Source organism: Mytilus galloprovincialis, chromosome 3 (assembly GCF_965363235.1).
Source record: "Mytilus galloprovincialis chromosome 3, xbMytGall1.hap1.1, whole genome shotgun sequence".
In the NCBI taxonomy this organism is placed as follows: Eukaryota; Metazoa; Mollusca; class Bivalvia; order Mytilida; family Mytilidae; genus Mytilus; species Mytilus galloprovincialis.
Genome location: NC_134840.1, coordinates 58,250,684 through 58,265,694, shown reverse-complemented (window position 1 = coordinate 58,265,694; position 15,011 = coordinate 58,250,684). Strand labels below are relative to the sequence as shown.

At 31.1% G+C, this 15,011-nt stretch overlaps 1 protein-coding gene across 2 annotated transcripts; it reads right to left on the bottom strand.

Annotated features, from left to right (window-relative positions):
- Positions 1–155: 155 nt before the first annotated feature.
- On the bottom strand, positions 156–14,661 carry LOC143068438 (sodium/potassium-transporting ATPase subunit beta-1-like). 2 transcript variants are annotated; one of them, XM_076242505.1, is made up of 6 exons: positions 14,375–14,661; positions 5,502–5,642; positions 4,909–5,019; positions 3,744–3,937; positions 1,785–1,889; positions 156–423 (listed from the first exon to the last, which is right to left on the bottom strand). In XM_076242505.1, exons 1-6 carry the CDS (start codon positions 14,520–14,522, stop codon positions 184–186), a joined length of 939 nt encoding a protein of 312 aa, XP_076098620.1. In that variant the 5' UTR covers positions 14,523–14,661; the 3' UTR covers positions 156–183. The 2 variants fall into 2 exon arrangements, with proteins under 2 accessions (XP_076098620.1, XP_076098621.1); XM_076242506.1 differs by lacking the exon at positions 14,375–14,661 and adding an exon at positions 12,444–12,482.
- Between the last annotated feature and the right edge of the window lie 350 nt (positions 14,662–15,011).

Here is a 15,011-nt window from a genome sequence, read left to right as displayed (position 1 = left end):
TGGGGCATCCGTGTACTATGGACACATTCTTGTTTTTAAACTATTTTACAAGTAACTGAAGTGATTTTTAGCAACATATTCACTAAACAGTACCCGTTAATTTTGTGTCCTTGAATGTATCCTGCAGTTTTTAATCAAGGTCGTTTAGATTTTAAAAACATTTTAATATAAATTCGTACAAGATCAATCCACAAGCAATTCAAATCTGACAGTTCCAGCTCTCTCTACACTATTTTGTCGAATGTTTTTTGCATAAGCTCTACATTCTATCATGACAAGAACGTGCATTGACATACTAGGAAAGCGGACAAACACCAATGGTGATCTGTATCCCTGCTGATTCCGAAACGGAAAATATTTGAAATGGAAACCACCTGCAGGGTAATATTCTATTCTATCCATGTTGTCTTCGTCAGCCGGGGTCTGCAATAAATAATACAAATTGCGAAAGAATACAGCACACAGGATTTAAGCTTTACATTTCTAGCTTGAAATTATTTTTGTAATTTATGGCAAGCTATACATCGTCCAACGACTGAAATTCCTAGTTGTTTCAATTGCATAATTCTATTTATTTTAGTTTAATAAATTGTCTTTCATTAGAAAATTTCTGAAAGTGAAAACATTTGCTGTATGTATTTGTCATTAAAAAAAACTAAACCATCGTCACTTCCAAATTAGAATAAGAAGATGTGGAGACGAACTATCCACCAAAGTTCAATTGAAATGGATGTAGGCTATTGGCAACCGTACGACCTCAGGCTTAAACAATTAGAAAAATCTATAATGTATAGTCGTCGAAAAAAGGACATGACATAAAAATGTTGAAACAATTCAACTCTACTTTATAACAAATTTTTTACCAAAAACAAATGTGGCAACTTCTGAATTATAGGCTCCTGATTTGGGACAGGCACACTGAAGAATGTGGAGGGGTAAAACATGTTTTTGAGCGCACAGCGCTGCCTCTAACATTGGACACTCACAGTGTTGTTGCAGTACAACATATTTAGAGAACAAACTATAAAAATCAATCGAAAAGAGATTATAAAAACAGTTTCACTTGAAAATTCTAATACATACTAAACTGTTTTGGAAAAACTGAAACTCAAATGTACAACAAATCTCGGAGATTTTTTTAAAACTTTTTAACAAAAGAGCTGTTTGGTATCTTTTATCCTGCCTTCTATTGTAGTGTTGTAAATCTAACTACACCATCGGCATTATATGAGAATGATAACTTGAGAAACAAAACTTTAAGGAACCTGTTTGGAGTGTTTTTTTTATTATTATTTTATTCGAGTGACAGTATGAAAAACAGCCATCAGTTTACCCAATTACAATGTAGCTATCATTTTTATTTATTATCAAATATTTTTCACCAAGTCTTGTACAACTTTCTATTCTTGTTGAAGGTATTTGTAAACATTGATCTGTTTTAGATACTATAATTATATATATGTACATTTCAAATAAAGTGTCACTACTATATTTGTAACTATTTAACAATTGGTATAGAGAAAAAAATACAATCTAATTAAAATATAGATATCTGATTTCGTTAAATAACTCGTCTATAGTATAACGAAATCAGAGATTAATATTTTAGTTATACTTAAAAAAAAATACACAATACCAAAAATAATTTCATGCAAATAGTTCATTTCACTAGCTATCTGGAATTATTTTTTAGTTTGAAAAGTTTCGTAAATATCCAGTCTTGTCCAGAATTTTTCAAGTGACAAGAAAAAAACAGATTATTATGCCTATAGAAATATACTTACCACCCCAAAGCATTTTAGATGAACATAGTAAGGTAAATACGTGTCTTTTATTTCTGAGGGAATATCACTGTCGTTATGATAATTTTCTGGGTGCCAATCAAACACCTGTCAAATAAGATAACTGTGTCTTACTATGGCTTACTGAAATCTACATCCATAACAAAAACAATCATCAATATGTATAAAATGCGAAATGTGGTATACAAACTAAAACCGATCTAGATATCACCATGTGACCTGAAATATCGTTATACCATGTTGGATGAATCTGGAAATTTTATTGCATTATCTACAGTGAATGAAGAAAAGGATCTTGGAGTAACTTTCGAGTCTAATTTGAAATTTGAAAAACATATAAGTGATATTTACAACAAAGCGCAGAGAGTGTTGTCTCTTATTCATCATTCTTTTGATTACATGGATCAAGATATGTTTCTTACTATTTATAAATCAATAGTGCGTCCGCTGCTTGAATATGCGACATGCGTCTGGTCACCGTATCTTAAAAAAGACATCCGTAAACTGGAATCTGTACAAAGGAGGGCCACAAAACTGGTGAAAAATATTTGTCATCTTAATTATGAAGACAGGCTACGTTCATTGGGTTTGCCAACTTTGGAATATCGTAGGGATAGGAATGACATGATACAAGTCTACAAATCGTTGCATGGTATAGATGACATCGACTGGATGAAGCTATTTACTTTAGCACCATCTAATAATACAAGAGGTCACTCATTAAAACTGTTTAAAAAACAGTGTAAGACCACACATAGACTAAATACTTTTTCAATTAGAGTAGTGGATCAGTGGAATAACCTGTCTGATTTAACAGTGACGGCAAAGACTCTAAATAATTTTAAGTCTGCACTAAATGGCGAAAACTGGAACCCTTATAAATTCATATGTTCGTGTTAATTAAGTGTTCAGCTGCGCACACCCAAATAAGTGTTTTTTATTATAAGTTTAATATATATTATATATATATATATATTAATTATGAGAAGAGAAATGCATATACGACAATCCAAGATGAGGGGTCAGTAGAAGCCTTTGGCTTATTTAACGACCCGAAGATAAAGGTATAAAGGTATAAAGGTATAAAGGTATGTATATGTCTATCCAATATACGAAATTGAGAATGGAAATCAACGGGGGAATGTGTCAAAGAGACAACAACCCGACCAAAGAGCAGAAAACAGTCGAAGACTTCGACACAGCGAGAAAATCCAGCACAAGAAGCGGGCTTCTGCTGGTCACTAAACAAAATACCTAGCTTTATATTTGTCAGGAAAGGGATTAGTAGCAAATAAACCCAATGAGAGACAACGAAACACCACATTCTTTGAAAAGCAAATACTTTGTAATATCAAGATAATGCTAAAGGAGACCACTGCCATAAATCTTGTCTATGGACAGACGTATCAATACATGACGGCGTAAAACACGTTTTTGTAGTACTTCAACGTCCCCTTTTAAATCTCGATTAGTGGAATAAATAAAAAAAGAGATGCAAAAAACTTCAGGATTTCGAGACCCTGAGCCGCTGACTTAGCAAATCTACTAATAGTTAACAGAATTCAGTTATTATTTACAACCATTAACATAATTATTAAAAATTGAAGTTACTTTTTAGTACAACATCAAATGTATACTTCTTTTGGTCTTTGGTCTTTTGGATTTATCTCTCTTCATTTATTCTTTAAAATTTATTAAAAAAAATTCCTTGGGTTAACTATTTACCTTAACTCGTACAGGTACAGGTAAACTAGACTAATGAGTAAATGCTATCACAAGTAAAATCTATCCATACTACTGAATAGAAAATTAATATTTTCAAACATTGGGATTAAACCAGACATGCATAGTATAAGAAAGATAAGCAATGCCCTTTCAAATAACACATTCTTTGTTAAATGTATTAAATATGATACATGATATTTAAAAGTATATGCCTACCCTGTTTAACTTTAATAAAACGCAAGGTTGGCCATATCTCATTCCAAAGTCTTGCTGCTTGATACATTTCCTTCCCAGATCTTGAAGCTCAAACCTACATGCTTTGTCCCATTCTAATTGTGGTCGTCTTTTGTTGTACGTTTTACAATCTACCATAGCTCCTGTATCTGTTACCTGATTTTGGTTTTCGTAAACTTGAAATAATGAAGAGTGATAACGACTACATAGTCTTATTTATTTATTTTTTAAATTCATTTATTAATCATATTTTGTTTATTTTTATTTTTTCCATTATTTTTTTTTCAATATTGACTTCAGTAAAAGATACTATATCCTGATAAATATTCATATTTACTGGGATAGGTAATACCAATTGTGCAGCATGCATCCCAGGAATGTTTACCCTTTTGAGTTCGCAATACCAAGGCATTGTTTTCCGGAATTGGCGATCTTTATATATTAGATGGAATTCAATTGAAAACCAGGTTTATTCCATTATTTTCAACATAAAAAAATGCCTGTACCAAGTCATCAATATGACAGTTGTTATACATTGTTTGATGTGTTTGAGTTTATGATTTTGCCATTTGATTAGGGACTTTTCGTTTTGAATTTTCCTCTGAGTTCAGTATTTTTCAGCTTCCCTTCTCGGTTTTGATCCCTATCGTTGGATCTGTCATATGTTTAGTAAACAAATGACAAAATAATGGAAATCTCTAGGTTAAGTTAACCAAATGTTGAAGAAATAAAAAAAAAAAAATTAATAAAATACGGAAGCATAGAATACTTGTATAAATTATTTTTGCCTTGTATTGTTCCTCTTCCTCTTTATAAATTACCATTTAAAGTTTTAAACGAATAAGATGTTGATAGTTTTTGACATATTACAATGCTTACTAGTTTTGCATGTGGATTTTGAGTACTAGTATCTACTCTCGATATAACCTGAGATTATAAGCATATATGGTATAACCTATTACTTTTCAAACTTTCATGCCTAAATGAATGCACTAAAATACAGGGACATATGGTATGATTGCCATATGAACAACTATCAACCTGATACCAAAGACGTGGATATAAACTGTAGATCACCATACGGCCTTTAACAACGAGTAAAACTATTACCGTAAAGTAAGATATAAAAGGTTCAGTATATACTTACATAGTAGATATGCCTCAAGGTTGTCTTGGAGAATTGAATATTGTCTTTTATTTCCCTTGATAAATCGTATTAGAGTTGTGCTCGAGTCAGGTAACGGACGGAATCCCAATGCTGGTTTCAAAAAAAAAAATGTTGGAAATGTATGAAAACAAAAAAATATTCAAGACGAGATCGAATAATTTCTATTGATAAATGAAGTAAGTGTAGAAGTTTACTAAAACACTTTATTTAGCAATCGTTAAAGATAATAACTTCATATTCAGTAGTAAAAGCTAGACGTTTTATGTTGTTTTTTTTCTTTTTCCATCTTTTTAATGGGATGGCTAGATTTGTTTTAATGGAAACATTCTTTCTTTTCATTGAAAACTAATAATGCATCCGATAGAAACAGGTAAATTGCATGGCAATTTTAAAGAAAACATTTTGGAAGGAGACAAAGAATGGTTATGACGAAAATGACGAAAGTTTTCAAGTTCTTACAATAAACGACACCACCTTTAAGCTTTCAGCTACAAAATTAACATAAAGCAAAGATGGTACAGTATGTTAAGCTTACGACAATAATTCATCCTTTAACTTTAATAAAAACTTACAAGGACTCAGCTGTAGAATACTATTTTGTGCTGTTAGTCGAGGCATGTTCCAGTCTAATGTTTGGTATACGACAGCACCACACGCTAACATTAAAGCGACAATACAACAGTAGAAGGCGATGTAGAAAAGAGCACCAAATACTGAAAAATAACACGAGTATATAGGATATTTGATATGTAACGTATGCTGGTATTCAATATATCAACATATGTAAACACAATTAATAGTGAACTATAAAGGACCGAGTGTTACGGGTTATTTTTCTTTTTTTGTCTTTGTATATTTTTAACCTTTACTTAGTTTTTTTTTGTGTGATGATACTTGTGGCTGGCTCAGATTTCCCACCATTGTGTTGTCATGCTATGGTAATCTTTCATTTTAAAGTCATATGAAACGAGTGACCGGTAAAAAATAATGTTATTCCAATTCTTGAACCAATGCATACAAACATCATAAACTTAGTCTTTTGTGCACGATTTTATAATTTTTTTCGCATAAATTTCGTATCGTCATTTTTTTTTTTCAATCTGTCAGTGTTGTGAAAATATGGTAGGTAATTAAAGTTCGTGTTTTGAAGCCGAAGTTTAACGATTGTCATCTGTTTGTCAACAATTAACAAAAAACATGGATATTGAGCACGTGTTTAACATGTACAGTCAGAAAATAGTTTATTTTAAGGACATCCATGTGTATTGCGTTCACCGGATTTTTACAAGATGGGTCACACTGAGGTCACTTTGCATACGGAAAATATGTTGGGGAATTGCTTCCTTCCAGGAAACTTAAGTAAACTTCTTCTAAATATAAACAAATTATAGAATTTTCTTCAGAAAAAAGTATATGTACATATGTAAGTTTTATAATGAAAACTATCCATTGAGTTATAAAAAACATATGCATTATTATTTTTTAATTTGAGGTTTCTTATGACTTTAATATTTATATGTAATTTGTCAATAGAGTGTTTATATACCATTTTGTTTTCTTAGTTGAAATAGTTTTATAGTAATTAATTTTATAACACATTGCTGACTGATGTGCCCCTATTTTTGACACTTTTATCTAAAATGCATTTGTGTTTTGGATACACATTGTTGCCTATATAATGAAATTATATACTATCCTACAAGTTAGAGTTTTAACAAGTTATAACTAGAGGCCACAAACAGCCTGTGTCGCTCACCTCGGTCTTTTTGCAAGCAGCATATTAAACAAAGGACACAAATTAAAGATGAGAATAGAATTCATGATAAAATTGTGTTTTGTGATACATTTTGTAAAAGTTTACAAAAATTTACATAATTTACGAAAACTGTTTTATCATCTACTATTCAGAGCAATAACTCCTTCAGGGGTCAATTGACTGTTTTTGTTAGGTTGACTTATTTGTAGATCTTACTTTGCTATACTAATTGCTGTTTACAGTTTATCTCTATTTAAGATAATATTGAAGATAATAACCAAAAACTGCAATTTTTTCTTAAAATTACCAATTCAGGAGCAGCTTGATTTGTCTAAATTTTCAGGACAGTTAGATCTTGAATTAATGGACAATTATACTACATGTACTGTCAAATTGGCTCTAAATGCTTTGGTTTCAGAGATATTAGCAAAAAACTGCATTTTACCCCTATGTTCTATTTTTAGCCATGCTGCCATCTTGGTTGGTGAGCAGGGTCATCGGACGCATTTTTAGAACTAGATACCCCAATGATGATTGTGGCCCAGCTATGTTAAATTTGTCTAAGTAGTTTCAGAGGAGAAGATTTTTTAAAAGATTACTTAATTTTAGAAAAATTGTTAAAAAATTGACTATACAGAATTACTCCTTAACTGACAATTTTGGTCATGTTGACTTATTTTTAGGTCTTACTTCGTTGAACATAATTGCTGTTTACAGCTTATCTCTATCAATAAAAAAATACAAAATAATAACCAAAAACTGCAAAATATTCTTAAAATTACTTATTTCGGGGCAGCAACCCAACAACGGGTTGTCAGATTTCAGGGCAGATAGATATTGACCTAATACACAATTTAAACCCATGTCAGATTTGCTCTAAAGGCTATGGTTTCAGAGATATAAGACAAAATCTACATTTTACCCCTATTTTCTATTTTTAGCCATGGCGCCCATCTTGGTTGGTTGGAGGGGTCTTCGAACACATTTTTAAAACTAGATACCCCCATAATGATTGATTGAAATGGGTCCAATAGTTTCAGAGGAGAAGATTTTTTTTTGTAAAGTTTACCGACGTCGGACGCCAAGTGATGAGAAAAGCTCACTTGGCCAGGTGAGCTAAAACGAATTTATACCACAATTTTCCACATAAGGAAATACCTGTACCAAGTCAGGAATATGACAGTTAATTTCCATTCGTTTGATGTGTTTCAGCTTTTGATTTACGTTTTTGATAAAAGACTTTCCGTTTTGAATTTTCCTTGGAGTTAGGTATTTTTGTTATTTCATATAAACGCCAAACACAGACGGTATCGCTGAAATCGATTCTCGGGGAAGATCTCGTTCTGTCACAATACCAATTGATGCAACATATGCACTTTTCGAAAATTTATATCTTATCAGTTGTGAACGAAACTCAAATGGTGAAAATCCGGATACATCGATATCTTATCAACACTATCAGAATCCTTAGAAAATCTCCATCTGGTCTTCTCCAAAAATCATGAACAGGTGTGGATTTTGAAATAGGGGACCCTGTCAAGCCAACATTTGGAGTGATAAAAAGTATGTACATTTACCATATAAGCTTCATAAGGGAGACCCGGGCCACCTTCTCCATCTAAATCTGCATCTGGTTAAATCAAACATATGCACACCAGTTGAATCATATCGGTTATTTTTTAATAGGAGCGTAACTCTAAAAACAGGAGCAGGAACAAATATGATGATGTCTGTGGGCGTTATCATATCATATCAGGATAAAACATTAGTAATTATAAATGAACGAATAACACATAATTACGTTTACACCAATGGAAGATCTAACATGAAATAAACAACAACAAAATGAAACCAGCAGATTGATGAAAGATATACCTGTGTATAGAATGGATAATAAATATAAATCAAAATCACTCCATCTGTTTGTATGTACAAACCCGACTAGTGATCCCCTCGGTGTTTTGCATCCCACCAACATTGGCATCAATACAGATATAGTTATAATCAAAAACTAAAGACATATGGAAATCAATTAAATATTAGGGCTAACTTTTATTCTTTGATGAATCTTTTATACCACACAAAACGGATGAAGAGTAGCATTTTTAGCATTGCTCCTTTCATAACTTTGTTATTTTCTTGTATTGTAGGGAATTTGTGTCTAATTTACACACATTTATTTAACAAGAAGATGACAGTTGTTTTTAATCGTTCCATTGATTAAAAACGTTTTATATTGTCAATTTTTATGGACTTCACTTTTTAATTTACCTTGGAGTTTTGTATTTTTGTTATACTTGATTTAAGTAACGAATGATAATTCGGTATCGCTTAAAATATCAACTCGAGTCATTTTACATCAATAATTAGCCAGTCTTTGACGATTTTAATTTATAGGGACGGCAAATGGACTCTTTCCTAAAACTGTGGGAAGTTTTTGATATATTTTTAACAATGTAAATTCGAAACGAATTCCCGAAATAAGATAAACAAGATAATTAAAGGAATTTCAGATTTGTTTTCAAATATAAAATCCTGGTAAGTACTATTTTTGGACTGAATCTAATGCGAATCATATTTTGTGAATGTACCTAAACAAGAAAAAATATAATGCAATTCTATCGATTTCGTTCATTTGCAGCATGATACAGAAATGGATCGTTGAATACCATGATTAGAAAATCCGGGTATAGATAAATAAGGAAACTGTAACGTTTCTCCGTTTATCTATTTCTTATAACTGTTGGTACACCTGTCTTTATTTATTCAACCTCTACATTTTGAAAAATATAAATGCACTGTATACACAACAAATCTTTATAAAAGTTATTATAAAAAAGAAGATTTGGTACGATTCCTAACAAGACAAGTCTCTATAAGAGACCAAATGACACAGACATTAACAACTCTAGGCCTTCAACAATGAGCAAGATCCATATCGTATAGTCAGTTATAACAGGCCTCGAAATGACAAATTTAAAAAGATTCAAACGAGAAAAATAACGGCTTAATTAATGAACAAGAAAAATAAACGAAAATCAAATGTGTAACACAGCAACAATTGACAACCACTGAATCACTCCTGACTTGGGACAGGCACATACATACATAATGTGCGGAGTAATACATGCTATCAGGACCCTCAACACTTCCTCTAATATGGGACAGTGGTATAACAGTAAAACATAAGAACGAACTATAAAAATCAGTTGCTTAACTCATCAGATGGATACCAAAAGAAATACATCTAACGAAAACTCAGAGTGGATGATGCCGGGTACTTGTACATCCCAGTAACAAAAAATACATTAAGTAAAGATCTGAGAGTACTCACAGTTACTGACTGCTTGTTCAAAGTCAATAACAACTAATAAAATAATCATGCATCTAAGACTAAATTATCAATCAGTACACATCCAACATCTAATGTAAAAAGTAAAATCACAACAATACTGAACTCCGAGGAAAATTCAAAAGGCAAAGTCCCTAATCAAAAGCCAATATCAAAAGCTCAAACACATCGAACGAATGGATAACAACTGTCATATTCCTGACTTGGTACAGGCATTATTTTATGTAGATAATGGTGGATTAAACCTGGTTTTAAAGCTTGCTTAACCTCTAACTTGCATGACAGTAGCTTCAAAAAATTCCATTACATTGACAACGATGTTTTAACAAATCAAATAGACATAATCGGTAAAAATGCCAAAAATATAGGGTAAAGCAGTCATCATAGTGTTATAATGTTAATCACTATAAAAACAAACAAATATGTAACAAAGAAGCACAAAGAGGCATATAGACAAAATACATAAGCAAAAATTAAAGAAAAGAATACAACAATTTATCATAACACAATAACACAATGAGGAGATGTATAAGTACACAGCCACGTCATTTGTATCAAATAAACACAAAAAGCATATAGGCAAAACGCATTAGCAAAAATGAAAGACAAGAATACAAAAAATAGAATATAATTCAAAACAGTGTGGCTGTGGCCATTGATTGACACATTAAATTCATGCATTAACTGGGACAATTTAGGTGAACGTTTGTATGTAACGACCACTGCTTACTATGTACTTTTTAAAGACACTTAAACTATGGGGTCACCAAAGGTTCTCAACACCTTAATAAAGTAATTCGAAAAATTAATCAGAAATAACACGATGTTTTGATTTATATCAATTATATAAATCAAAACATAAAGGTAATTCCTGATTAATTTTTCGAATTATTTTATAATTAAAGGCGTTAAGAAACCTTTGGTGACCCCACAGTTTAAATGTCTATCGTAGGTACGTCGTGAACAGTGGTCGTTACAGACAAATGTTCACGTAAATTGTCTCAGTCAATGGATGAATTTAATGTGTCAATCAATGGCCACAGCCACACTGTTTTGAATTTCATTCTATCATAGAACGATAACTCAATGGCGGGATGTATAAGTACAGAGCCATGCCATTTGTATCTAATAGACTAAACAGTAAAAGTTGTATTCATTAAGACACATAAAAGAATACTGTAACGTCTTGGCAAATTTGAATTTTGGTCTTGGCACTGAAAGTGTTAAGATGATAAACTAATTCAGTACACAGAATCTATACTTCAAGACCATAATGTCATTTGTGAGAAGTAGAAAACGGAATATTTATCAACTAGATCTTGCTTCCTTCCGATGAACTTTTTTTAGAAAAAAGTGTGAGCTGTTCTTTTACATAACCCTGGTTCATCGACTTTCTGCTGAGACAAGGGTTACATTTTACATAGTCTGAGTAGGAGTTAGTGAAAAGACGTCATAAACACTGGTGCAATGCCAATATACAGGTATTGACAGATTGTAGATCCATGAAAGTGTATATGCATGAAACGATATTGTTTAGTTTACTTTTAATTTACTGATAAAAAATCAATATCAATACCAATAAAAATAGTATTCAAAGATCTAATTACAGTATTGAATTGGTAACCTTTTAGAATAAGTTTATTTGATAAGTCGATAAGTTTACCAGGATCGTTTATAAATTTTCGGGCACGGTATACAACATCTCCATAAAAATGAAGAATTGCTATCCCGTTTGAAAAATATGCCCAAAACTTCAAAACCAATCTATATCTATGGAAGAATTTAGTAATTTGTGGTAACGAATCTCTGAAATAATAATTTACTAATTTTAGTGTGGAGTATCTGTGCAAAACTGAACTATCTAAATCAAGGAAAGGATAGTTATGTTATTACCGTTTACATTTGATGTATTTAAAGTAAGTTCCTTGTGTAAAATAAATTTCGGCAGTCTATTCAGAAAACTTGATCTTTTAACGAAAATATATAATCAAGATAACGGTAAGTGTTGTTGAATTTTACAATTAAATGCAATTTAAAAGGGTCTTTGATGTGTTTGGTAATAAACAGTATTTAATAACAGTACATAAACAAGTCTGCTTTTAAATACCTACAACCTGTCGACCAACCTTGTTGCCAAAACGTACATAAAGATGATTTCTAATAAGTTACCGATTTGTACTTTGTACTACACGTAGCTAAAACAATTAATAAAAGGAAAATTGGTTTATACGACAATGGAACAGCATCCAAACGACAAAATCAACAAATTGCATCTATATAAATACAATATACCGAGCTCTTATATCTGATATCTTTATATAAATTTTAAATATTTTTTATAGAATCAAATCTACAATTAGGCCTCAATTCTCAATATAATGTTACCATAACAGTAAGGAGAGTTACCAATCATGTTGTCCTTTCTATAAGCAGAGAACTTTCAAAGGAACTCTTTGGACTGACCATGTCGTACGTACATAAAATTATGTAAATAATCTTTCCATGCAAATTGATGACGTTATGTGTTTAAAACATATATGGACCAACCAAAACGATATATGCCTACTCCACAGCTCGGCAATCAGTTAACCCATTTGACCACATAAGATGTGAAATATAACTTACATAATTTTATTATACGTTAAATAACTATTACATAACTTACTTTCATCCCGTTAATGGTATTTTGAAAGAAACAAGTCTTTAGAATTTCACGAAGAGTTGGTTTTACACTAAAAGTGTATTTCTATATTTTATTGAAAATCTAGTTCCAAGTATTTTTAATATCGAATTAATTAAATTCATGAAAGACTCAATAGTGATCATAGTATTAGTCATACCATTTAAATTGTTTTTTTCTACATATTTCTTATAATATCTTCATTGTTCAAAATTCACTTAAATCAGGTGAGCGGCACAGCTTCTTTTGCACGTCTAGTTTACTTTTCAAATTAATTCGGAATTTTCCAACTTTTTCAAATACATATAGATAAAATAAGACAAAATATATGAAATCTTTTTCAAACGTACAGTTAGAAAAAGAAAAAAAATATGAAATACAAAACTAAATTGTTTTTAGAAAAACATCATTATATCCAAACCAATATTTATTTTGACAAACTAGAATGAGATGAATTTACATGAAACCAACCGGCAAGCACAATTCATTTTAAGGTTCATTAAATTTGAATAAATTAGTTTTTTTTTAAATATTCTTAAATTGCCACTAACTCTTAGATATATGTCTTGATTAAAATTATATAAAGTATGTTATTGGATGACACACTGTAATATTACATGTTTATAAGAAAATACTTATTCCAGTTACAAAGTTATATAATCATAAAAGCTAGATGCTTGAATATTTGTCACATTTATCCAATGAAGAAAAGTAAAAGGTAGTAAGCATGCACATCTACACGCCAAAAGCAATTTAATGGTAATCATAGGCACGCAAGCTTGTGACTAGAATGTAAAGAGGAACGGATATATTCAAACATAAATGGCGATTTATTGCCACCTTTGGCCGCTGACCGTATATTTAATTTGATAGTCTATAAAACGGCTTATTTTGTCAGTTTTCATTATCCGATCAATAGAAATTACTTTTAAATTGTATCCTGGCTTTATCTCTGCTATTCACCATTCTACTTGAGGAATAATTTTGAGTTAATCTGTAGAAAGGATTTGTTTTATTGTTTAACATCATTCAGCAACCTTTGGTCTACATAGAATAACCCTACTTTTATGTAAGGGATACTGTCATATGTACACAATTTCTTATCTATACCAAAATGTAAAATCACAAAAATATCGAACTTCGAGGAAAATTCGAAAACGGAAAGACCCTTATTAAATGGCAAAACCAAAAGCTCAAACAGATCAAACGAATTTTAAATAACATGATTTAAAAAACTTAAAAAAAAACCACTTTAATTTGAAACACAAAATTTGAAAAAATAGATCAAAGTGCATTTACAAGATATTTCTTGTTTTTATAAACCACAGCAAGAACAATATTCATGGAATAATCAATTTGATGTACTATTGCTCAGTGCAGTTCAATGTAGGATACTCAGAAAAAAACATAGTCAACAGTTTTATGTTTTTACTCTTCACATGTATCGGTACTTATACATCCTAGGCTTTAAAATACTTGGTTTTCAGCGTTAATAATGGAGGTTATTTAGGAAAAGCGCTTTTCACGACTAAAATCTATAAAGTGTTATTTTCTTGTATCAATTTTGTTTATAAAAATCAATAACCTTAAAAGAATCAGCCATTTTCATGCCTGTAAATAATATTGATATATCATTAAAAAATGATAAAATACTTACACCATTGTTGGAACGTTTTGCCTAAAACTTTTCCGTTTTCTGAATCAAAGAAAAAATTTGATACATCCCCAAAACGACGTTTGAAAATTCCAGTATCAGGATCTGCTTGAAACGTAAATGCTGTACTCCCGCTCACCGTCGACGCCATTTTTCGTGCAAGACCGGATGACTAATTCCAATTAAAAAGTAAAAAATAAGTTACTTCTCATGTGTAACTTGCAAATAGTTCACTAAAGTAGGTTGTATCCTGGAGCAGCATAAAACCTTTTACGGTCGGTAAATGTTGCAATATATATATAATTATTCATTTGTGAAGAAAGAAGGAAGTTTCACTAGGTTCAAGATTAAATAGTATTATTTCTTTTTCATTTTACCTTATATTTTGAAACACTATACTCATGGATATTGAAAACGTATATTCCTCTCATATAGTTTGTCCAAATATGTTTTAGTGCGGGAAACTTTTGTACTTTCCCTTCTCAGCTGGACACATGTGTTAATATTGCTCAAACATGTCAAATCAATAGTCGTAAGCCTTATTTATATATTTGAATGGACATAAACGTCCTGAATGTCAAATTTTAAAGCAATTGAAAAGCATTAATGTCTGAACATTACGGACGTCGGTTTAAAGTAT